General features: G+C 41.2%; 1 protein-coding gene across 4 annotated transcripts in view; it reads left to right on the top strand.

The window, feature by feature from the left end:
* Positions 1-23,265, top strand: part of SOAT1 (sterol O-acyltransferase 1) — an 86,713-nt gene extending 63,448 nt beyond the window's left edge. For 3 of the 4 annotated variants that reach the window (XM_030205349.1, XM_030205348.1, XM_030205350.1), the window contains exons 6-16: positions 1,897-2,004; positions 2,576-2,858; positions 7,706-7,784; positions 8,255-8,336; positions 8,614-8,659; positions 8,811-8,940; positions 9,335-9,432; positions 13,271-13,369; positions 14,769-14,904; positions 18,197-18,369; positions 19,578-23,265. In XM_030205349.1, coding sequence (XP_030061209.1) covers positions 1,897-2,004; positions 2,576-2,858; positions 7,706-7,784; positions 8,255-8,336; positions 8,614-8,659; positions 8,811-8,940; positions 9,335-9,432; positions 13,271-13,369; positions 14,769-14,904; positions 18,197-18,369; positions 19,578-19,634 — 1,291 coding nt within the window. In that variant the 3' untranslated portion in view covers positions 19,635-23,265. The remainder of the gene's footprint in view (positions 1-1,896; positions 2,005-2,575; positions 2,859-7,705; positions 7,785-8,254; positions 8,337-8,613; positions 8,660-8,810; positions 8,941-9,334; positions 9,433-13,270; positions 13,370-14,768; positions 14,905-18,196; positions 18,370-19,577) is intronic. The other variant, XM_030205351.1, reaches the window with a different exon arrangement.
* Positions 23,266-25,751: the final 2,486 nt, after the last annotated feature.

The following is a 25,751-nucleotide window of genomic DNA, read 5'->3' as shown; positions in this document are numbered from 1 at the left end:
GATCCATATTTCAGTTACCTGTTATGTGCTGTTTTGTTCATTCTGTTTTATGGTTCACTGTTCAATATTTTTTCATGACAATAAACATTTTTAGTTTATTGCCTTTGCTTGTCTGGACAGACTAAGAATCCTGGTGGTTTGTGTGTTGGGTCTGTGAGTGCTTTGTGGGAACTGTTGGACCACTTGGAGTGTGATCCCTAGTAATCTAGAAATCACTGGGAATATTTTGAGAGCAGGACAGTCGCCCACAGGCAGTTTGGACCCAGTCAGTCGGAGGAGGGTGCTAGTGTAGTGCACCTGCCACTTGTGCGCTACACTAGCACCCTCCTCTGACTGACTGGGTCCAAACTGCCTGTGGGCGACTGTCCTGCTCTCAAAATATTCCCAGTGATTTCTAGATTACTAGGGATCACACTCCAAGTGGTCCAACAGTTCCCAGAAAGCACTCACAGACCCAACACACAAACCACCAGGATTCTTAGTCTGTCCAGACAAGCAAAGGCAATAAACTAAAAATGTTTATTGTCATGAAAAAATATTGAACAGTGAACCATAAAACAGAATGAACAAAACAGCACATAACAGGTAACTGAAATATGGATCAATTATAAAACTAAACATTTGTTTACTATCTAAATAGTACCTGGGAAGTATAGGAAATGTAGCTGCTCACAGGTTATGAAATATAACTGCTAACAGGGTTTCAGTAAAGAGGGCTTTGGCTCTCTCATTCTCCCTGTCTCCTCGGCTCGAAACCTTGGGGTCATCTTTGACTCTTCTCTCTCCTTCTCTGCTCACATCCAGCAGACCGCCAAGACCTGTCGTTTCTTTCTTTACAACATCCGTAAAATCCGCCCCTTTCTTTCCGAGCACTCTACCAAAACCCTCATCCACACCCTTGTCACCTCTCGTTTAGACTACTGCAATCTGCTTCTTGCTGGCCTCCCACTTAGTCACCTCTCCCCTCTCCAATCGGTTCAAAACTCTGCTGCCCATCTCATCTTCCGCCAGGGTCGCTTTACTCATACTACCCCTCTCAAGTCGCTTCACTGGCTCCCTATCCGTTTTCGCATCCTGTTCAAACTTCTTCTACTAACCTATAAATGTACTCACTCTGCTGCTCCCCAGTATCTCTCCATACTCGTCCTTCCCTACACCCCTTCCCGTGCACTCCGCTCCATAGATAAATCCTTCTTATCTGTTCCCTTCTCCACTACTGCCAACTCCAGACTTCGCGCCTTCTGTCTCGCTGCACCCTACGCCTGGAATAAACTTCCTGAGCCCCTACGTCGTGCCCCTTCCTTGGCCACCTTTAAATCTAGACTGAAAGCCCACCTCTTTAACATTGCTTTTGACTCGTAACCACTTGTAACCACCTGCCTCCACCTACCCTCCTCCTTCCTGTACACAATAATTGATTTGATTTGCTTACTTTATTTTTTGTCTATTAGATTGTAAGCTCTTTGAGCAGGGACTGTCTTTCTTCTATGTTTGTGCAGCGCTGCGTATGCCTTGTAGCGCTATAGAAATGCTAAATAGTAGTAGTAGTAGTGGACCTGAGCTGTGCTAGGGATAGACTCTATAAGTGGCCGTTTGGGTATCCCCAGGCGGGTGACTGGGCATTTTGTGACACAATATAGATTGTTGGTCTCTTCCAGATTTTACATTATTTATATTCAGCCACCTCCTAATAATCTGTTTTCCTATGGTTAAACCAGTTTTTCACATTTAAAAAGAAAATAGTAGTTACAAAGCTTACTTTCCACAATCTAGGAGGTGCTGAGATATGCCACCCTCCTGTTAATACTGCATCATTGAGAGTGTTGTGTATTGTGTGACAGGTGCCCTTTCCTAGTCATAACTAATTTTAAGTTCTTCATTGAATGTTTCCCACAGTGAACTGTTTGAAGTGAATCACATCAGAACGATATATCACATGTTTATCGCCCTACTCATTCTCTTCATCTTCAGTACACTGCTTGTAGATTTCATTGATGAAGGAAGGTAAGCTAGCAAATAAGTGGTTATGGGGAAGAGATGCCAATGGAGGTGTATGAGTTTGAAAGAATAGTGTTTCCAGAGAATGGGAGGATGTGATTGTTTTAAGTGTGTGTTTAGGAGACAGTGGGAAGTTTGAGATGGATCAGCATCTCACTGGTGGCTGGAATGTGTGGTGAGCCTTAGAAAGCCTGAGAATGTATGGATGTAGGAGCCCTCTTGTGGGGAACCTTATTTCTCCTTTTTTTGAAGCACACCTTCCATCTTGTTCCAGGGGACCTGTATATGGGGACTTATTTTTTCTTCCTTTTGCTGTAAAAATCTGGTGGTTATCACTGGGATTTTTTACATGGTTCAGTAAGATTATAATTTTGTTGAATTGTTTGCATGTTATTTAATATCTTTCTGGATAAATCTTCTCATTGTTTTACAAATCTTCTTATTCTTTTACTCCCACCATTTTCTCTTTTTCTTCCTTATTCCTTCTCCATTCTGTTTGTCTCATAATGTCTTCCAATTATTTCTGTGCTCTCTCTGCCCTACCCTCACTTCCAACTTTGCATTTTTTGCTTTGCAGGCTGGTTCTGGAATTTGATCTTCTGGTCTATGCATTCGGCAAGTTTCCCATTGTGATTGCATCCTGGCTTTGCATGTTCCTGTCCACATTAATGATACCCTACAGCCTTTTCCATCTGTGGGCCAGTGGCTACCAAGCTTCGTCTCACAAAACACTGCGTTCCCTTTTCTTTGGGACCCTCTTTTTGCTCTTCCAGATCGTTGGCCTTGGTTTTGGGCCTACCTACATTGTAGTGAAACACAGCTTGCCTCCAGCCTCCCGGTGTGTTGTCATTTTTGAGCAGGTATGTCTCTTGGTAGTGCCTTTGGGCAACTGTTTGTGGCTTTTTTTTTTTTTTTTTTTTTTAATGGGAGCAGCAGGTAATTTCTTTCTTGTTCCCGCCTATGTGAAAGCAAGAAGTTATGTCAGAGAGAAGGCTCCGGGATTGTTGTGAGCAGGCTGTATGAATCACTGTTCCCTGCCACTGACTGCTACAGACAAGAAAACTTACTCCATTCTGGCACAAATAAAGCTGGCTCAGCTCCCATGGCACACCTGGGGAGCAGCCTGGTTGAAAAGCACTGGTGTATATTAATATAAAAAGCCTCTGTCTTGCTCATATTAACCTTAAATCCAAGGACTTGGGAATAAGCTCTTAACTCTACTAACAGATTAGGTAATGTAGTAATTTGGGCAGTGAATGACAGCAAGACTTCATCGCCCACCATAAGTCCCCTGGTATCTGGATTAAAGCAATTGGCAACCGTTGTTAAACTGTACAGCGCTGCGTAACCTAGTAGCGCTCTAGAAATGTTAAGTAGTAGTAGTAAGCGGTTCCATAAAAAAATGCATAAAGCAACGGGGACAATGTGCAGCCCTGTTTTATTCCCCCTGGACAAGGGAAACATGTTGGAAGTACCTCTGTTTACTTGGACACATGCTCTTGGATTAGAGTAAAGTTCTGTTAGCCAATTTGTAAAGGATGCGCCTAGCCCATCTTAAGCAATACCTGATCTAAAAATTTCCAGTAGACCCTATCAACAGGTTTTTCAGCATCAGTCCTCAAAATAAATGATTGCTGCCCCCCCCCCCCCCAAACAAGATCGATAATTAAAATTTATGGTTTTCTTGATGTTTGGATGTTATCTGCCGCCTTTTGCTTAGGTATAAATCCCACCTAATCTGAGTGAACAAGTAGGAGCAACATCTGGCTCAATCTGACTGCCAGAACTTTCACCAACAACTTACTTTCAGCATTAAGAACAGAAATTGGACAATAGGACTGGCAGTCACTTTTGTTCTTTCCCTCCTTTGGTATGACATAATTCCATACGTCAAGCATAGAGGATGGTATCTGGACTCCTTCCCTGATCTTATGCATTAATTTCAGCCAATAAGAAAGACTGCTCAGGTGCAAAGGTATTATAGTATTCAAACAGGAGACCATCTAAACCAGGAGATTTTCCAGTAGCACTTAAAATTTAATCTGCTTGGACCAAAGCATCCAGACAGTCTCTCTGTTCTTGAGCAAGTTTTGGTAAGTTAGATGAGTTCAAATAAGAAATAACATCCCTTTCCTTTATAGTAGTCTTTTGTATAAAGCTGTTCCAAAAAGGCCCAAAAATCAAGCTCAAATTTGGGAAGACCGATAAAGCAGTTGTCCTGAGCAGTCCTTGATATTCCCTACCACTCTCTCAGCCCAAGCTTTTCTCAGTTTGTAAGCTAAGATAGAACTGGCCTTCTCTGAACATTCATAGTGTCTCTGGCTTAATCTTATCTAAAGCAAATTGGAGTGCTTCCTGTTGCAAAACCTCAAGAGTGAGTCTGTCCGCAATGAAGAGCACTCGGTCTTAGCCATTCTGTTTATGTTGAGATTCTAGCTGAGAAATTAGAGTTAAATAGTGAAGTTTAAGATTTTCTTTTAATTTCTTTTTCCTAAATGCATTTAAAAAAAACAAACAACCCCCCCCCCCCCCCCCCGGCCCCCGTTACGGTCATCATAGCATCCCAGATCATAGCTATACAAGGACTAGGTGTGAAGTTGTGATCCAAATAATCTTCCAAAAATTCTCTACATTCCTGCAAAATCCTTAAGTGTCCAGAGGCACTCTACAGGTTCAGTTCTAAGATCCAACATTTCTACCTAACAGGGCGCTTGGTCAGAGTATGATATTGCCTATAACAGGTCTCTCAACCTCTAAAGGGAAGTCCAGAAAAATATAATCTATATGGGAATATTGAGAGTGCAGAGAGGAGAAATAAGTATAACCTCTGTGTACCATTCTCCTCCCTCCAAACATCGTATATCCTTAAGTCCTGCACAAAGAACCTCAAAGCAATACTGAAGGTCCTATCTCAATCACAGTGATTCCTTGAAGAGTCCAGTGCAGGGTTAAGATGGGTATTAAAGTCAAACAAATACTTCCCAGTAGGATCTCTGTTCACCCTTTGCACTTACAACTTAAGGTTTTTATGAAAAAGTAAATCTACACCTTGTGTCTTGGAACCAGACGTATCAGAGACAAACATTAGGTGGGGGTTCCTCCCTGGTGAACCATATCCTGCAGTAACAGGCATTATTTCCTTGGTGAATTGAGACCGTTAATATTTAGTGTAACAATTATAATTTGAGAAAATCAAGTAAACTGTCAGCAATACAATCCAGACCAATACAAAGAGAGGTCAGATATGCTAATCTTCCGCACAACCTTCTCAGGATAAATAAATAAATCCCATTATCTGCCCCCCCCCCCCCAAAAAAAAATACTGTTGAAACCCACAACCTTTCCCTGCTCCCCATCTTATGTCTGCCCACCCACATCTAGAAACAACCCCAAAACAAAAACACAGTCTCCCCCCTCCCCCCAACCAAATAAGGCCTAGGCAAAGAATGAGGAAAAACAGAGAGGAAGTCAGCCAGTCCCAAGATCCCGAGTCCTCTCCCAATTACTCATTTAATCCAACAGTCAATCTCACAGATAAAAAAGCATCAGCATAACGTCTCGTCACCAGTTTCCAAAACTGGTTTCATTTCTTGCCGTTTGGCCAAAGTAAAAGCAGATAGATCCTGAAAACCGATATTGGTGCATCTTGAGATTGTAGAGAATTGCAGGAACAAGCTTTTCAGCTTCAGTAGGGCCCAGTAATTGACAGCACAAGGTCTAGATCACTACTCCCACATTTTCCTGACTGTTGCTCTCCGGGACGCCGTAGAAACGCAAGTTGTTCCGTAACCTCTATTTTCAATATCATCCAGTCTATACTGCAAGTTTTCATAGCTGGTTTCCAATGTGAATATTTTGTTTGCAGATCCAAAACTGCCTCCCATTGCACTTCAAAGTAGGTCTCCATTTTCAAATCTCAATCCGAGATCTTTCATATTCTTATGGAGGGTGTCCGTTCGGGTTGCCAGTTCTCCTGTTATCTCTTTAAGATCTGACCTCAGACCTCGGAAACAGCGTTTTGCATCCTTACTGAGGCTCCTCAAATTAACCTTCTCCAGTTCTTCGTCATCTTCAGAGCCGCTTGGTGAGCCACCATCATGGATTTGTGTAGGGGAAGTAGGCTGAGAGGTCTGTCATTGTGGCCTGTTCGCTGAAATGGTCTCAGTTCTTCTTTAATATCTGCTGATTCAGCTTTTTGAGTCGTTATGAAAGATTAAGGACACCAGATGTAGATGAAAGATTTTAGCATTTTTTTTTAGGGAGAGGAGACAGGAGCCCAAACTCAGGCTTCCATCCAGGAAGCTGATGTCACTTTCTCCCTTTATTGGAGTAACTTAATACATTTCTCTTTAGTTTCCAGGGCTGTGCTCCCTTTATCAAGTTGGTGCAGAAAGCTCTAAATGATATGCAAATGCACAAGTAAATTACAGGTTGCATTACAGAAGTTTTCTTACCTTTAGGTAAACACATTGCCAGTCCTTTTTATTTTTTTATTTTTTTTATTATTTAAATCTGTTTATTGGCGTAAGGTTCAAGGTTACATACAAAATATTGCAACAAGAAAGCATTAACAACATCATCAACAATTACCAGTTCCTCTGCTGTTGCCATTCCATTTCTTTTTATGCCCTTACACCCCACCCTCAGCACCCTCCCTCATTTCTTCTGCCAGTCCTTTTTATTTTAATAGCTTAATATTACCCCGCTGGTCCTGTAATACTACCTGGGTTGTATGTATTCAGGTATCATTACACTTAGCCCATATCCCACTGACCCATTAAAGGAGTCTAACTTTCCAAAGCTAGTCACAAAAGTGTAAAGCTGGACCAGTGGAAAGATATTGCCTGCAACTTCTGTTGACCTCTTTATTTCCCGATTCCATTGAAACTCTGCTTGCAACCTTGATAGTTACAAATTACCTTATGCTCACTGGATCTGATGTCAGAGGTGACTTTCACATATTGCACAAAGCTGTCCATTTCATGTAACATAGCTTCTGATACTATTGAGCAAGGCTTCTTCCAGGAGAGTGTGATGGAAGTTATGCATAACCACTTGCTGGTCGCTCCTTTGAAGAGGTTCTGTAGTGGCTCCACACTTGATACTAAATTCAAAAAATAAAATTGAGCCATAGCGCATATATACAATAAACATCAATATAAAAGACTAAGCACATAGTAGACCAAAAAATAAAATGATTGTTAAATTTAATTTTTTCTTAGTGTTCCTGTAGTAAACTAGTTTTACAACTGCGGCATTACTCCTTTAATACTCTGAGAAGGGACTGATTGATTAGACTTCTGGCTTCTGATTCATAAGAAATTCCTTCTGCTAGGGTTCAGTGTGATCTCTGTGCATCTATATTAGAATGTTGTCTTATTAAGGTTTTCACACTCAAGAAGTCAAACTTCAAAATGAAATTGAATGACTTTTTAGATTAGACAAATTTCTTTAACGGTAACAACTTTGATAGGATGAGGCATCTTCTGACTTTGAAAAAGTGTTCTTGTAGTTACAAAAAATATTATTCTGATAATAGATCTTGTAAACAGAATGTGTTTTTGTAGAGAAACGAGCTGCCTTTTAACTCTTTTAGGGTAGTGAACTTGTAAGACGTGGACAATGGAACAGTACCACTAACTTTGCATTGCATGCTGCTTTACTGAGGTACTTCATTCATAGATACCCCTCTCCGGTCTCTTAACAGGTTCGTTTGTTTATGAAGGTGCATTCTTTTATCCGAGAGAATGTTCCCCGTGTGATAGAATCTGCAAAGGAGAAATCAAGTGAGTGAGAAGGCATCAGAAAAGCTGTGTGCTGTAAGAGGCTCTGTAGCTTTAAAACTGGTCTCCTGCTGTGTAAAGTGACTAGTGGTATTAATTCCTTGGACCTTGGTTTGCCTTCCAGTGTGGGTAAAAGCGCAAGCATTGAAAATATTCATGCTTTCAATCAATTTGGAAGTGACTACAATATAAGCATATTTTTTTACTTTTTTCTACCTGCTTATTCAGTGCAAAATCTCTTTGGACTGTCTTTGTTGCCACTGAATTTCCAGTGCAGTATGTATAATTTGCAGTAATTACATTATATAAATAGTGCTTTGTTTCAGTGGCAATGCTTTTTTATATCAGATGGTAGTGTGATCTGTCTGATGCAGGATATAATGATCACAGAGAAAGACTAATTGTAGTTATGTTGGTGCAACAGTTCTTGCCTTTCTCATAGACTAGGAATGCATTTCTCTCTCTTTCTTTAGCCTTTGTGCCGATGCCTAAGGTCACGAATTACTTGTACTTCCTCTTTGTTCCTACACTCATCTATAGAGACAGCTATCCTAGGTAAGAACTTTTCTCTGACCTTGGGAATTGCTGGTTTCTCACTAAGCAGAAGGGGTGGGATGCTTACATGTTAGTTAATCTGTCTCTTGGTTTGTTGGCTATGAGGGACTGAGCTGTGATCTCAGAAAGGTCACTTCTTGGCCTTTTGGCTGATACACTAAGCTCCTCCACAATATGGGGGAGTTAACAGCCTGTCACTTGACTCTTATGTAACTAGTGTTGCTTTAAAGATATATAAAATAAAAAGTTTCTAGTGAAGTATTGTTTTCCTTTTTAGGAATCCCAGCATACGATGGAGTTATGTTCTCACCAAGTTTGCTCAGGTGCGCATGATTGCTGCTCTTTATTATTCTGACATTTTGTTCATCCAGGCTCAGATACTGCACTCCTAATATGCCACGTATGTACATGAGTCTCTTTAGAAAGAATTCCTTTATGTTGCAGCCACTAAACTCATTTCCTCTCACTCCGCAGGTACTTGGCTGCCTCTTCTATGTTTATTATGTACTTGTGCGACTCTGCATCCCTCTGTTCCATAACATCAGCCAGGAGCCTTTCAACCTCCGGGTGCTCGTCCTTTGCATCTTCAACTCCATCTTGCCAGGTGGGAATTTGGGTATCTGCAATGTAATGCTCATCTCCAGTAATGGGATGCTGCTCATGCCAACTAAGAGGTCCTTCCCTGTTTCATGTTATGCAAATTGAAGCCCAACTGGCATATACAGCCCTGTTGTGGCACCACTTACATGAAGCAAATCAAAAAATGTTAGCACATTCCAGGAGCTCTTCTAAGAAGTCTGTTCTATGACAAAGTGAAATCATGTTTGAGCTCTTTCCTAATCTTGGGTTTGGTGAAGGAGAGTAATAGAGACAACACTGGAGGGGAAATGGATAGGGAAGAAGAGACTAATGAGTTGGTTTGGTAAGAGGGAGAAGAGAAACGGCCTAGGCTGAGCTGTGTGGTTGAGTTCTACTTAGTCCCTTTTTTCCCTTTCCAGGTGTATTGGTCTTATTACTGTTCTTCTTTGCATTCCTCCATTGCTGGCTCAATGCCTTTGCTGAAATGCTACGCTTTGCAGACCGGATGTTTTACAAGGTAACAAAACAACTTTCCCAGATGTCTTTCTTGCTGTCCCTGTAAAGTCATAGTCTACAGCTCTGTCTTTGAGACCTCTTTCTTCAAATCACAGAGAAACGATGGTCTTAAGGATTTGGCAGTTAAAGCAAATGTTTACAAAAGAACATTATTTAGGAAAATCACAGATTTTCTGTTCATTATGAGAGCAAATTCCTGAATTGATTTTCAAGCCCCATGCAAAAACTCCTAGAATGGTTTCTAGTTTATTAATATTCATTTATCCTGTACTTTTCAGAAACCTATAAACAGAAAACTGATTTCTCTCCAGTCTTTTATTGCCAGATTTATGTAATAATCAAAGCCCTTTTCTGAGATGGTCCTACCCTTCTTGGCTCTTAGTTGATGAGCTCCAGGTCCTAGTGATCCAGTACACATTTTTTACATAAATACTGTCAGTAACATATGTGTAGTGTACCACCTTCTGTCAAAGATGGTGTTAGAATTGCACCACAACCAGTCTGCCCATGTTCTGCCCCCTGCTTGCCCCTAACCTAACTGGTTAGGACATGACCACTTAGTGCTGCTGAATATCACCACTAAACTGATTCAGTGCTACTGAATATTAGGTACTGTGTTGATCAGCGGGGTTTAACAAGACAGGAAGGAGCCTCTCCTGTCCTGTTAAACCCTTTTGAATATCGGGCAGACAGTCTCTAATTAGCTAATGTCATGTTTCCTCATCTGGTTCTAGAATCTCATCTAACACAGATATCCACAATGAATATGCATGAGGATCAGCACATATTCAAAACTAGCAGCCTATGAACTAAAGATTTTCTCCTCTTTTTCTGTCTGTGGGAAATCTTGAAAACCAGACCTATTGGATATGAGGCTCCAGGGTTGGGCTGGGAAACATTGGGTGAACAGATTGCATCTCTGTTGTACATTGGCAGACAAATCTGGTTGCCTCATCTCAAAAAAGAACAAAGCTAGAAAAAGTACACAGAAAAGCCTTTTGCAGTAAAGTACAGGGACAAGAGGGATTAATCCCAAAGGTAAAAAAACTGAATCAAAAAAACATAAAACCACCTAGATATAGCAAGGCTTGAGGGGCTGAACTTAAAAACAATAATGTAAAGAGATTAGCGAGATTAGGTGATACTTTAGTATTAGTCAATATTACTGAAAGTACTTATGAAATTTTATATAGATTATACATGACGTCACACAAACTGCATAAAGTGTACTCGACAGCTACTAATAAAATGTTGGAGAAATTATGGCAGTATCAGTACTATGTTGACACAAATCATGTTATATGGAGAAATTAGGTCGTACCTGATGATTTTCTTTTCATTAGTCCTTCCCACTATTCCAGAACCTGTGGGATAGTTGTGACCATCAACTAGCAGGTGGAGATAAAGAACTGAAGACTGAGCACAGACATTTTTCTCTTGGCATCCGGTCCAGTTCCTCAGTATTTACGTCACAGACATCATTTAAAACACCTTTGAAAATGGGAGTGTGACATGTTGTGCTGACACTATCTGGAAGAAAATGGAAGAAGGAACCGACTGAAAATAATAAGAAACAGCATAAGGAATGTCAAGTCAAATGCAAAGCGCTGAAAAGGAAGGCTAAGAGGGACTTCGAGAAAAGAGATTGCGTTGGAGGCAAAAACACATAGTAAACATTTTTTTACGTATATTAAAAGCAGGAAGCCGGCAAAAGAATCGGTTGGACCGCTAGATAACCGAGGAGTAAAAGGGTCTATCAGGGAAGGCAAAGCCGTAGCGGAGAGATTAAATGAATTCTTTGATTCGGTCTTCACCAAGGAAGATTTGGGTGGGATACCGGTGCCAGAAATGGTATTCGAAACTGACGAGTCGGAGAAACTTAATGAATTCTGTATAAACCTGGAGGATGTAATGGGGGCAGTTCTACAAACTGAAGAGTAGCAAATCTCCTGGACCGGATGATATTCATCCCAGAGTATTGATAGAACTGAAAAATGAGCTTGCAGAGCTATTAGTAATATGCAATTTATCCTTAAATTTGAGCATGGTACTGGAAGATTGGAGGGTGGCCAATGTAACGCCAATTTTTAAAAAAAAGGTTCCAGAGGAGATCCAGGAAATTATAGACTGGTAAGTCTGACGTCGGTGCTGGGCAAAATGGTAGAGACTATTATTAAGAACAAAATTACAGAGCATATTCAAAAGCATGGATTAATGAGACAAAGTCAACATGGATTTAGTGAAGGGAAATCTTGCCTCACCAATCTACTACATTTCTTTGAAGGGGTGAACAAACATGTGGATAAAGGTGAGCCGGTCGATATTGTGTATCTGGATTTTCAGAAGGCGTTTGACAAAGTACCTTATGAAAGACTCCAGAAGAAATTGGAGAGTCATGGGATAAGAGGTAGTGTTCTATTGTGGATTAAAAACTGGTTAAAAGATAGAAAACAGAAAGTAGGGTTAAATGGTCAGTATTCTCAATGGAGAAGGATTGTTAGTGGGGTCCCCAGGGGTCTGTGCTGGGATTGTTGCTTTTTAACATATTTATAAATGAGCTAGAGATGGGAGTAACTAGTGAGGTAATTAAATTTGCTGATGACACGAAGTTATTCAAAGTCATTAAATCGCGGGAGGATTGTGAAAAATTACAAGAGGACCTTACGAGACTGGGAGACTGGGCATCTAAATGGCAGATGATGTTTAATGTGAGCAAGTGCAAAGTGATGCATGTGGGAAAGGGGAACCTGAATTATAGCAAGGTTCCACATTAGGAGTCACGGACCAAGAAAGAGATCTAGGTGTCGTCGTTGATGATATGTTGAAACCTTCTACTCAGTGTGCTGCTGTGGCTAAGAAAACAAATAGAATGTTGGGTATTATTAGGAAAGAAATGGAAAGCAAAAATGAGGATGTTATAATGCCTTTGTATCGCTCCATGGTGCAACCGCACCTCGAATATTGCGTTCAATTCTGGTCACCGCATCTCAAAAAAGATATAGTGGAATTAGAAAAGGTGCAGAGAAGGGCGACGAAAATAATAAAGAGGATGGGACGACTTCCCTATGAGAAAAGGCTAAGGCGGGTAGGGCTCTTCAGCTTGGAGAAAAGGCAGCTGAGGGGAGATATGATAGAGGTCTATAAAATAATGAGTGGAGTTCAACGGGTAGATGTGAAGCGTCTGTTTATGCTTTCCAAAAATACTAGGACTAGGGGGCATGCGATGAAGCTACAATGTAGTAAATTTAAAACGAATCTGAGAAAACGTTTCTTCACTCAACGTGTAATTAAGGAGTGGAGGAGTGGCCTAGTGGTTAGGGTGGTGGACTTTGGTCCTGGGGTACTGAGGAACTGAGTTCAATTCCCACTTCAGGCACAGGCAGCTCCTTATGACTCTGGGCAAGTCACTTAACCCTCCATTGCCCCATGTAAGCCACATTGAGCCTGCCATGAGTGGGAAAGCGCGGGGTACAAATGTAATAAAATAAACTCTGGAATTCGTTGTCAGAGAATGTGGTAAAGGCAGTTAGCTTAACAGAGTTTTAAAAAGGTTTGGCAGTTTCCTAAAGGAAAATTCTATAGACCATTATTAAATGGACTTAGGGAAAATCCACTGTTTCTGGGATAAGCAGTATAAAATGTTTTGTACATTTTTGGGGATCTTGCCAGGTATTTGTGACCTGGATTGGCCACTGTTGGAAACAGGATGCTGGGCTTGATGGACCTTTGGTCTTTCCCAGTATGGCAATACTTATGTACTTATGTAAAATGTCTGTCCTTATAACAATATGACTTGAGTTCAACACCTTGTCTTTTTTTTTTTTCATTACATCTCTTAGGACTGGTGGAACTCTACTTCATTTGCCAATTACTACCGAACCTGGAATGTGGTGGTGCATGACTGGCTATACTACTACACCTACAAGGACTTCATCTCGGTGAGCAGCCATTCCGAATGCCACTGCAGGAATATGTAGAAGAGCAAAGAATGAGCCTTACAGCCTTACAGTGAACTTGCTTACCTCCCTGCATAGAAAATACTTTTTGGAATAGACACTGGTGGAATTTTAGCATAGAGTAGCCCTTCCTATAAAATCTGATTTAAATATGCTAGTGTTTTTTGTAGATATGGGAAGAGGAGATTGTGAGCAAGGCACACTTTGTTGTTTCTCATTCATGGAAGATACTGAATACATTACAGAATAAGTTAATTTGATAATCAGACTAAAATTGAGAGCAGAAATCAGATAGAAAAATTGCCTTTCCAGCATACAGGCAGCATGTTTTGGAAGAGTTCAGTCTGCCTGTGCAACAAAAAAATGATCTGTGCTGATGCTGTCCCTTGGCATAATTGCATAGATCATAGAATTGATTCTTGTTACTTCTAATTCATGACAAATGTTTTAAGGGCACTGGTGTTCTGTTTTGTTTTGCTGTTTTTACAGCCCTTGAGAATATCACTCACAAAATCTGTATGTGGCTTCCCCCTTATCCCAGCCAATCAGGCCCTCTTCCCTAGTATAGGATTGTTGCTCTCCAGGATAGAACTGCTTGCAGTGTATCACTGAACATCAAATCATGACCTTGTGTATGCTGTCAGTCCTTGAAGCAACTCTGTCCTCTGCTCACCCGTTTATGACAGCAAAAGTGCAGGAGGAGGGAACACGGGGTGACAGAGAAACTGTGAGTATGCAGTGGTTCAGTCCCATGTTCAGTGACATTCTGCAGTTATCTCTGCTGTGGAGGGCAGTGCCTGGCCCTCTTCTGAGCAACTGAATTGGCTAAGCAGTGTTCGGTGTGATAGGAAGGGAAGTAGGTGAGGCATGGTAGTTGATTTTGTGTGTCATTTTCAGTGGTCAAATAGTTTTATGTTCAGATGTTTCTGTGGGAATAGATGATTTAACTTCAGACCCATATATCCTTTCTTGTAGGGTAAACAGGTTTACCCTATTTACAGCAGGGAATGTTAAGAGTTTTTCATTAGTGGAGAGCTATTTTGGTTATAGCACTGATCACATTTTTTATGGTGATCAATTTGTATAATCAATTCTAAGGAAGAGTGCTAATCCTAGAATTTAATGTAAACACCAGCTTTAAAATAATGAAGATTTTTTTTCCCCTGTTGCTTAATAATTGACTATAGATGCAGTGCGTTCCATTGTATTTGGACAATCTAATCTGCTATGGGGTTTAAAAGCACATTAGTCTATTTACTGACTGTAATATAAAAGTTAAAATGCAACTGATTACTCTGAGCCACTATTTTTTTTTTTTTTTTTACTAAATTGGACATGACTTCTAAAGTCTCTAAATCATCCATTTTTTTCCTCTTTCAAGATATTTGGGAAGCGATTTAAAGCTGCGGGCATGGTGTATGTGTTCATGGTATCTGCTGTCGTTCACGAGTATGCCTTAGCCATCTGCTTTGGCTTCTTCTACCCTGTCATGTTCATCCTCTTCATGGGCTTTGGAAGTAAGTGCCAAGGATGTTGGTATGTGGGAAGGATGACCTGATCTCAGAATTGAGGCCCTAGATTTCCTCAGCAGCCCAGAGTAAATTCCCCTGGCTGGCACTGGAGAATTTGATGCTACATTTTCATCACTCAAGGATGCTAAGGCTATTCACATTACAATATTTGTTTCATTTCAGGGTTGTGTTTTTCTTTTGAACTTTTTCATTCCTTTGTCTTTGTTCCTTTCCCTCAAACACCACCTTACTCTTTCAGCCCGTCTTTAATCCTTTTCTTTCACACAGTTTTCACATGAGAGAGAAGAACTGGGGCAGGTCGTAGCACTGGCACTACTAATGGGGAAGTCTTAGCTGAGGCAGGTGGAGAACAGAAAGAATAGTGAACCAGCAAGGCTAGTGTCGTAACAACAAGAGGGAAGCAGTGAGAGAGGCTTTGGCCAATTTCCCACCTTTCCATGGCAATGGGCAAATTCTGCATCATTTCCTGTGGAATAGTAGTAAATGAGGGGCCCTCTTCATAATCTAGTGATTTGATTGTGGGAGTTGCTGGAGGTACCTAGACAGGAGGGACAAAGTTTTCATAGGGGTGAGGGGAGGATGGAGGTCCAGGGATGGCTGCATGGGTAGGGGTGGTGAACTATTAGGGCTTTTTGATTTTGTCAGGGATGGGATCAGATCAGAGTGGGGGGGGGGGGGGGCGATAGACTACCTGGCATTTTAATGATGGGGGGGGATGGATGGAGCTAGACACCAGGAATTTTTTTTAATTAAGTGGGTGGGTGAAGGGGACAGGATCATGTCAGGAGCAAGGGAGTAGGGGTACTACCGTTGGACCATTGCAGAAAGCTGTGTTGGTGGGGGTACCCTCTCTAGGTTTTTTTGCACCGGCTCAGATGTGGTGGTAGATTTCTGATGTAGTAGACATTAGTGCACAGGCTTATTGCTGCAGATTAGATAATAGCCTCCTTACCTTGCATTTTAATATGCTGTATATTGATGTTTCCCACGTGAGTTAATTTCAACACCAAAACCCTTTCTGTATTGATAAGCGCATATATTGCTTGTTAACCATGTACTTCTGCCCATGATAGCTTTCTGCATCAGCCTTAAGAGTGTTAATGTATTTTAGCATTTATAAAGTGCACTAAATCAAGTTAGTGATGTTTGAGAAAGGGTGGTGGGGTACTGAAATATGTAGATGGAATATTATACATTGTTTTTTGTTGATTGTGTTTTAATGTTTGGTTTGTGTCAGGTTAATTGGTTATAGATTGTGTGTATTTTTTGTGTGTTCCACTTAGATATAGATGGACTGTAAGTAAATAAACTAAACTAAGGTGTCATGGGCCAAATTACATAAAGGGAAATGGGACTTGATATACCACCTGTCAGTGGTTTTTGCAACTACATTCAAAGTGGTTTACATAGTATATACAGTACTTATTTGTACCTGGTGCATTGGAGGGTTAAGTGACTTGCCCAGATCACAAGGAGCTTCAGTGGGAATCGAACCCAGTTCCCCAGGATCAAAGTCCACTGCACTAAAGGACAGAGTTCTTCTCTAAAGAGCTTAGAGTTTACGTGGTTTTTCCTTGGATAAACAGGATATCCGCCACATATGGTGCCATCATCCTGATGGTGCCAGTTTAGATCCACCATCCCATAGCCCATATGAGCTGGGCATGTATTGCTGCTTCCCAGTCAACCATTGCTCCTCCCCCTCAGTTGTCTTCATCTACTTGACAAAAGTATCTGATTTGCAATTGTTCTCTAATTCACAATATTTTAATAAATAAATAAAGAAACTTGGCACATACCCATTGGGCCCAGAGCAATACTTATGGTGACAAGGACCTAAAGGATCTAAAATGGTACCTACAGGGGTAAAACTGTTCCAGAGGGCTCAGTTTTGTACCTGTGGATGATTGCTGTGGAGCTATTGTCGCCAGTATCCAAGCATCTCAGAACAAAAACTGAGCATCTCAATGGCTTATATACATCCATTTTTCTGTGAATGAAGAGTCTAACTAAGATGAGAAATCATGATGGGCCATGGTCTGCCCAGTGCTAGTGGGGTTTAAATGACAGCTCAGTCTAGCTCTACTGACCACAAACATCTGTGTATACTTATTTGGACTACTTCAGCTTACCACAGCAATGGTTCTGGGTGGTAAGGGTTTCACGTCTCAAGATAATACACTGCAGATCCTTGTAGTGTCAACTTGGGAATCATCCATGTGTGGCTGATTATATCCTGCTTGTCCTTGGAGAAAACAAGGTTACTTACCTGTAGGAGGTGTTCTTTAAGGACAGCAGGAAAAATAGCTACAGGACTACACATACTGTTTTAACTTATGAGAGATTTTACACAGAAAACTAATGACATCAGCATTGGGATAGTGCAACCTATGTGCTGTGTGAAAAAATGATGACTAGCCAGGTCCTATTTGACGGGCAGGTGGGAAGACACATGTGCGGTGCAGCTGTTCTAAAATTGTAAGCAAGCTGGAGAGTATTCCCATGTGGTCTTTGTTGGATAACATCACCCACACGTAAGGCTATTATATCTATAATACTTGTCCTTGGAGAGTGTTAGCTGTGGAATAAACTGATGGGGAGGAGCACTGGAGCATGTCCTGAGAGCTTTGAAAGCTCATCTGACAATGGGAGGGTGGATCCAAGTAGTGCCCTCGAGATGATGACACCCATGTGCAACTGAGTTATCCTGCCATCCAAGGAGGGCACCTGTTACATGCTATGAACTTTGCTCATGTCAAGTATTGGGATACAGTGTCATGCCTGAGGTCACAGTGAGTGAAAAAAATATAAATTTGAATTTTAGATTTTCTGGTAAGTAGTTCATTATTATAACTACTAGGCCACTCCTTTTTTTTTTTTTTTTAAACACAGTTTGACCTATAATGGAGCTTCAGCGAAATCATTTCTTTTATTTCAATTTGCAAGTGGTTGCTGCTGCTCCAGGGAAGAAAAGTGTAAACCTGCATTTTCATAATCATTGTTTCTGTCTAAACCAGCACAAAAGTTCAAATTTGCAGTTCAGAAGTTTTCAACCTTGATCCTCATTTTACTTTTATTTTCTTTTGTGGTACATCACCAAAGTATTAGTCTGTTGTGCAGAATGTGATGTAATGGATGAGTAGGCTATTGGCGATAGTATTGGAATCATGGAAGGGAAAAGATCTTGTAGATAATGAGGATGAAAGATGACCAGTAACTAGCACAGATCTTTGTCCAGCAATTCAATACCATCCTCATCTCTCCTTGTCTCTTCCAGTGCTCTTCAACTTCATCCTCCATGACCGCCGGAAAGGGCCTATTTGGAATGTGATCATGTGGACGTCACTTTTCCTGGGGCAGGGGGTCATCTTCTGCTTGTACTCCCAGGAGTGGTACGCTCGGCAGTACTGTCCTCTGCACAATGTGAGTCACCCAGACACAGCCAGGGCGGTGAGTTGTAGCCTCTCTGCTTCTAGGGAATTCCTCTTTCCACTCAGGGCAACAAGAATGGTAAAAATATTGTCTATTCAATTGTTAATTAAAGCAAACAAAGGCACTGACCTTCCTCTTTTTCAGTTGGCTGCCTAGTAGTATTTGGAAGCAACTATGCTTGCTGCTGTGCTGACTTATGAGAAGCCTGTGCGGGCATGTTTCTGATGCATTAAAGTATGCAGATGTACCCCACAGAAAAGTAGACCAGGAGGGAATTATTAAAAACAGAAGCTGTAAGCATAGTGAACCACACACTTTTCATTCCAAAGGAAGCAGGAAAACACAGGACATCTAAAAATACCAATGGAGGGAACAGTAAAGCAAAAAAAAAAAAAAAAAGTATGGTTATTTAACTGAACAAACCAAGAGAGCATCACTTCTTTCCCATTTTACCTTAAGTTGTGAATTATCTTTACTCTGCTCCCTGACTGGCTCAGGTTAAGGAGTTTTTCCTGTGTGCTAACTCATGTACAGGCGTGAAGAAATCCATTTCTTCTCACAATTTTAGCCTAGCTTTCACTTAGACCCAGTGGCGTAGCCACAGGTGGGCCTGGGTGGGCCAGGGCCCACCCATTTAGGGCTCAGGCCCACCCAACAGTAGCACACGTTTAGCGGTAGCTGGTGAGGATCCCAAGCTTAGCAGGCTGAAGACTTCCCCCTGATGGTAACAAAAACGCTACTCTCCACAATACTGGCACCTGAGCATGCTCCTTTTTCAGCGCATGCCTGCTGCAGACTGCCAAGGTGGAAAGAAGTGTTTACCCACCAGCTGAGAGATTTTTTGGTGCTGGTTGTGGGGGGGGGGGGGGGAGAGAACACTTGGTGCCCACCCACTTCTTGCCTAGGCCCACCCAAAATCTGTTGTCTGGCTACGCCCCTGCTTAGACCCAAAGAGATCTGTTTCTCTCCCTGTCTTTACCATACATTTCTAGGTCCTGACATACATCTTCTCCTTTCCTCTTACCAGAACCATATCTAACAAAGAATGAGGCATGTGTGTGTCCTTGTTGCTATTACTGAATATGAGCATCTTGTTTCTCTTCTTGTCTCATCTGTGGTTCTTATTCAATCGACCAGGACTTCTATACAACAGACTGTTTTTATCATCATCATGCATGATTTCTACTGCTCACTTATACTGGGGTTTTCTTTCTGTCTCTTTATAGCCTACGTTTATGGATTATCTAAAGCCTCGCTCCTGGACCTGCTACCTTCAGCTATAGAATTGAGACTTGAGCTTCACTGTATGCCATTCCGTCCATGATGAAGAAACTGCTCAGAATGATCTGAGGGTTTGGGGGAGGGAGAAGGGGGAGGGTTTGTGAGTCAAATATTACTACTTTATATATTTGTGTATAAAAAGAGGTGGTGCCTCTTACTTTCCAGACAGCTGGTCTGCTGCAGTCTGTGGCTGCCCTGGACTTTAACTGATTTGAATGGGATTGAAGGCTCCACTAGGGTCATCTGCCCAAATCCAAGCCATGCAAACTTATTGCCAAACACTGAACTCGTGGGCAGAGCTGCTGGAACTGTGTTGATCTCGGCAGAATTTGCACTACTTTCTTTATTTCCTTCTGAGAGAATGACGGATAAGTCAAACCTACCATGACCCCTGAATTCATCACCTTCTGAGGCCAGTATTGAATGTTCCTCATGGCCCTGTGTTTACAATATCATTAGCAGTGGGTTCAGCACCATGAGAACAACCAGACCAACTTGGATAGACACTTTTTGAAATATCTACACAATATTATTTTTAGTCATGCGGAACTCAGATTTTAGATTTATATTTAAGGGACTAATGTACTATTTTGGTGCTGTTGAACATGTTCTGCTAATGTATATGATCAGGGAGCGGTGTAGAGCTATACAAACCTTGTTGGTACTGTAGAATCAGAATAGGTGGCATTTACTTAATGTTATGTTTGGCCTTTTGCTGTGAAGTAAGTAAAACAGCTGAGAACGGTTAAGACTAGACTGTCAGGGAAGAAACAGAGTCAAGACTAGGGTGAATGTGTTTTGAAGTAAGAAGAGGTATAATGATGACATAGACTTTGGGAATGGTACCTCACTGACTTGTTGTAAACGTATTGTACAGCTGTACTTTATTTTCAGCCAAACTATCTTCAATATTCAGGAGAACTCAGCTGCGCAGCAGCAGTGCTTCAGGTGTAGGCTGAAGTGTGGGCATTGGCGCAGCTGTGAGAGCTGATTTGCACTCCGTTTGTTGATTAGCAGCATACTAATGGAGTATCTGCTTTTATCAGAAGTAATTTGCTAAATATTTTGGAAAACACAAGAATGGGCCTTACTATTGTTGACCTTCCTGGATTACCCTCTAGTTTATTGTATATGATTTCCTCCTTTGTGTTTATATTCCTTTTCTGTTGCACCTGATACAGCATATGGTGATTGCATATATATATACAGTTAGTAAGTTGCTCAGTTTTACAGATTTTGTACAGTATTTCCTAAATCTGCTAAAGCAAAGAACCCCCTCCAACAGAAGAATGTGTTTTCTTAAAATTTTATGTTATAATCTTGATTTTGAAATGTGTTGCAAGAAATGTACATTAATGTGCAATTAATCGATATCTCTCCTCCTCCTCCCCCCCCTCACAAAGTGTAAGAAGACATCTTTACAGCAATTGAACCATATTAGGCACTAATGCCTGAAGGCAAGAGGATGGTATTGGAAAATGGAGATAATCATTATTGATCCTCAAACGAAGAAGTTGAAACGTCAGGCATAGGAGCCCAGACTTAAAAACTAGGAATCAAGGTTAAGAATTGCTCATGAAACAGAACTGGAATTACGGTATTCCAGTTCTGGCCCCCACTAGCAAAGGGACAGGGTTAAGAACAAAGAAAAGCCTTGTTTGGTATAGCCAAAGTGTGCCACCCTGAAGCCTGGCTGCACACAGCATTACTCTTGCTTGTGCAAGTTTCACTTTTTGAAGCAGTCTGTAATTTTTATTTCATTTAGCTTAGATTTTGTCTTGTTTGCTTTATAAATGGTTACTACTTTATGTTCCTTATTTTTATCATTTAAATGAAATACAATGGGAATACTTGAGGCCTTAGAGATTGCTGACAAACCTGTTGCACATCTCTGGACCAAAGGGAGCATAGAGGTGATTCTGTATGAGTGGTGGAGCAGCCCTGTCTCACCTTACAGAAAGCTTAGTACTAGTTAAGCCTGAGAAAGGGGCAGAACAGTTTCACCCAAGGCTTGAGCCATACGTTAGAGTTGTACTGATCCATGATTGGGTGTGGCATTCAGTTGCAATGATGTGAGTGTAGAGAAAATAGCACATGGATGGGCAGTGCTATATGCTATATTATCTTTCTAAAAATGATTTTAAGTATTGTACAGTCCTATGGAGAAATTGGTGGATTCACAAACTTTTCTTGCGATCTTTAGACCAGCTTTGGTAACTGTACACTGTTTCAAGCCACCTGATGTGTATCTTGGTATGTTTATATGGTATGTAACTAATATTGCTAGGCTTTCAGTTTTCCAGAAAGTTCACTACTGCCAGAATCATAGGGACAGAGGGATGTTTTGAGAAGCTTGTTATCGAATCTTGCTGGGTAATGACACAAGCTGCTTACTTGTATGATTCAAGTATAATCAGTGTTAAACTTATGGAAAATATTTTTTGTTTCATGAAACAGTACATCCTTCTCCGTAGAGAGGTAAAGGCATCTCTGCCCATTCCTAGGAGATGATGCAGCTGAATGTGCTTAGGAAGAGAGTTATGAAATCCAAGTTAAATTTAGTTATTTACTTGAAATTTGTATTGAGGTACACCGGGATCCAGGTTCTACAAAGGTTCCTTTATTTATTGTCAACATGATTTACCTTTAACCTTTGTGTGGTAGAGGGGCATCATTATTGTGGTTTTAATTGCAGAAATGAAAAACCTCGATATGGGAAATGCCAGTAGCTCACTGGAGGGAAATAAAACATGCTATAACTTCCCTGGATCACTTTTCAGGTCCAGTTTATATAATTCTGATCACATGTGGGCATGCATTCTGTCAGTAATTTCCTAAAGAGGGAGGCCTCATGAAGGTAACCTGCAACAAGCACATTGATCTTTAGCACTTTTACATAGCTAGAGATACACATTTCTTTGGTGGTCACCACAGAAAAACAAATTGGCCATTTCCCATTATAAAATGTTAAAATTCAGTATCTGTTGGTATATATGAGGCACTCACTTGACACAGTGTGTACAGTTCGACAAATAGTTAATTTTTATTTCCACAGATTTGACAGTTCACCAGTATATTTCCTGATGTGCTTTCCTACCAGCAACATTCAATATGGATACATTTGGATGCTGTCTGTTTCTGAGTGACAGTGCTTTGAATGCTTACACTTTGTACTGTCACTATTTAAATTGGGTAGAATAAATAATTTACTGTCATGATAAGTGACTAATTAAATTGCAGCAAGTGGCATTTAATATGATCTTAGTGGAAGGGGCAGAAGCTGGGAAACCTTTTAAATTCTGGTCCCAGCTGCATGTATTTATACTGGTAATTAATTGTTAATAAACAACTTAAGTAAAAAGACATCTCTAAGGTAGATTTCAGGTCTTGTTGCTTTAGAAACAGAAGGGTTTACCATTGGATTGGTGGAAGTGTGTCGAACTGTCATACCTGAATTTGATGCTTGACCTTACCTGCATTTTGTAATTTCTCAATGACTTGTCAGCTTCCTTACCTCAAACTGTTTGCCCTCCTGGATGAGGGGAACAGGGTAGGACTGAAAACCTGTCTGTATTCCATGTGTGTTAGAAACATACTGTAAAATGAAGCTGTCAAAATAAATACATTCTTTTACTTGTTATAAAGTCTTGAATCTTAACAGCTGACATGGGAGGCGAAGACTGATATGATCTAATGAGTACCAGGGGTCTCCCAATAATGTAAATATCTACAGGTGAAAGATTCAGATATCCTTCTGAGATTGCACCAGTGGCAGAAGTAGCTCCAGACTACTGCTGGGTGGCCAGGTCCCAGGGTAGTAAGATGGTGAGGACCAGATAGTTTTTCTTCATGTTTAAAGTTGCTGGATTAGTTTCCTATGCATATACTGAGGGAGGAAGTAAAACTAATGCAGCATGCCATATACTGTAGTTTGGCTGCTACAAATAGGCTCCTTGCCAAGTTGTACTTCACCATCTGTATATGCATACATAGGCATAGTTTGCTTGCTTAGTTTAGAGGATGGGCAAAGTGGTCACATTGGCCTTAGGGATGGGGCAATTTGGCATCATCACCAGAGTATGTGGGGAAGACTGCCCCTCCAAACCACACCCATTGGGGGGGGGGGGCAGCATACTTTATGGTACTTTTTTCTTACCCCTCTGCATATATGTGTACACATCTGTAACTAGGAGGGAAGAGGGGCATTTGGAAAGGGGCAGTTCCCTTAATAGCTATGTGCCAGTATATCAGTGTTCATATGCTACAGCTGCTTTCTTTTTGAAAGAAATAAACTGAGCCAATTTTAGGGAACTTTCTCTAGAACTCCTTAACCAACCTGGCCCATTTTTGAACTTGATGGGTCACTGCTCCACCCCCCTAACTTTGGTCCACTTCCATTAAGTTTTTTTTTGTTATCTTGCTGCCTGACACTCTTGAACCCTTATAAGACACAGTGTCCAGAAAAAAACAGGACCCCTTGCATACTTCCAAAATACTTTGCAATTGTTTAAACATTTAGTATGACCTTTGAAAATACATTAGTATGTAGTATAATGGGGGGGGGGGGGGGGGGGTTCCCCTTAGTTTATAATTAGTGCTCAAAATGTCCTCTTCACACATTCACAAAGTCTTTGACACCACTGAGTTGACTCAATGAATTCTGGGTTTTCATTAATTAAGAGCTCAACTGTTTTGTAAGCTTGATGCACTGGAGCTCCATACTGTTGAAAGAGAAAGTACTCACAAATGTCTTGAATTTCAGGTAGATGTTTCTGCTGCAGCAGAACATTTTTGGTTTATTTGGAAAAATATTGGGGGTCCCTCTTTTTTCCAGACAATGTATAATTAGGTTGGAAAGGATAACAAATGGAGAGGCATATGGAGCATGGCTCTTTGGAGTTCCTTCTAGCCTTTCTATTTGTGTCTGAACTGGAAGAGAGAGTAGTAGAATAGTTTGAATGAAGTGGTATCCAAACAATCTGTTGGTTTGGAAAGAATAATAAAGTTTAGACCAAGTGTGATAAAATATCAAACACTATATATATCACTGTCAAAAGAATCAAAGGCTTGATTTTACAGTTTCAATGCAGGGTACCACTACCCTAAGGTTTTTTGTATTTTTTTTATTTTTGTTACATTTGTACCCCGCGCTTTCCCACTCATGGCAGGCTCAGTGCGGCTTACATGGGGCAATGGAGGGTTAAGTGACTTGCCCAGAGTCACAAGGAGCTGCCTGTGCCTGAAGTGGGAATCGAACGCAGTTCCCCAGGACCAAAGTCCACCACCCTAACCACTAGGCCACTCCTCCGCTGTTATTGCTGTGCTTCACCACTAGTTGGCAGTACATATAGCAACCAGTAGCCACTGGCTATCACCATACATAGTAATATAGTAGATGGCAGAAAAAGACCTGCACGGTCCATCCAGTCTGCCCAACAAGACAAACTCATATGTGCTAGTTTTTGTGTATATCTTACCTTGATTTGTAACTGTCATTTTCAGGGCACAGACCGTACACATAGTAACCAGTGGTGGAACTAGAAGTAGAGCTGGATGGGCACATGCTCACCCATTCTTAGATCACTCCCACCCAGCAGCAGCGTCTCACTCCCTTCTCTCCCTCTCCTCTGCTGGCGGCCCAGTATCTGCCCCTCTCTGGTGTGCCTCAGAGGCATCCTTGATGGCCCTAACTATTTATTTTTACTGCCTGCACTGGTCCCACAGAGTTCCTGCTGCCATTCACCACCAGTGAGGAAACGGGAAGTGATGTCACGAGGGTGGGACATGACCGAAGGAAGCCTGTGGGGCTGGGGCAGGCAGTGAAAAGGAGTTGCGGCTGCTAGGGGACAACTCTGAGGTACACTGGAGAGAGGGGCAGCTACTGGAGGTGGGGGAGATATGGTGGATGCAGGCATGGCTGAAGGGAAAGTTTATTAAAAATATATATATATAATTTTTTTTAATCTCTAGAATTCAGTATTTTGAATATCTGGGGGGTGGGGGAAGAGGAGGAAGGACCCACCTCCACCCAGAATAGCAGTAACTAGTAAATGATGTCTAGCGTTCCTCCCCTTGCCTCCCTCGTCCAGGTTGGCCAATGCTAACACAAAAAGGATCGC

The sequence above is a fragment of the Microcaecilia unicolor genome, chromosome 6, assembly GCF_901765095.1.
Source record: "Microcaecilia unicolor chromosome 6, aMicUni1.1, whole genome shotgun sequence".
NCBI lineage: Eukaryota > Metazoa > Chordata > Amphibia > Gymnophiona > Siphonopidae > Microcaecilia > Microcaecilia unicolor.
Note: the sequence above shows the minus strand (reverse complement) of the source record. Positions and strands in the feature narration are given on the sequence as shown.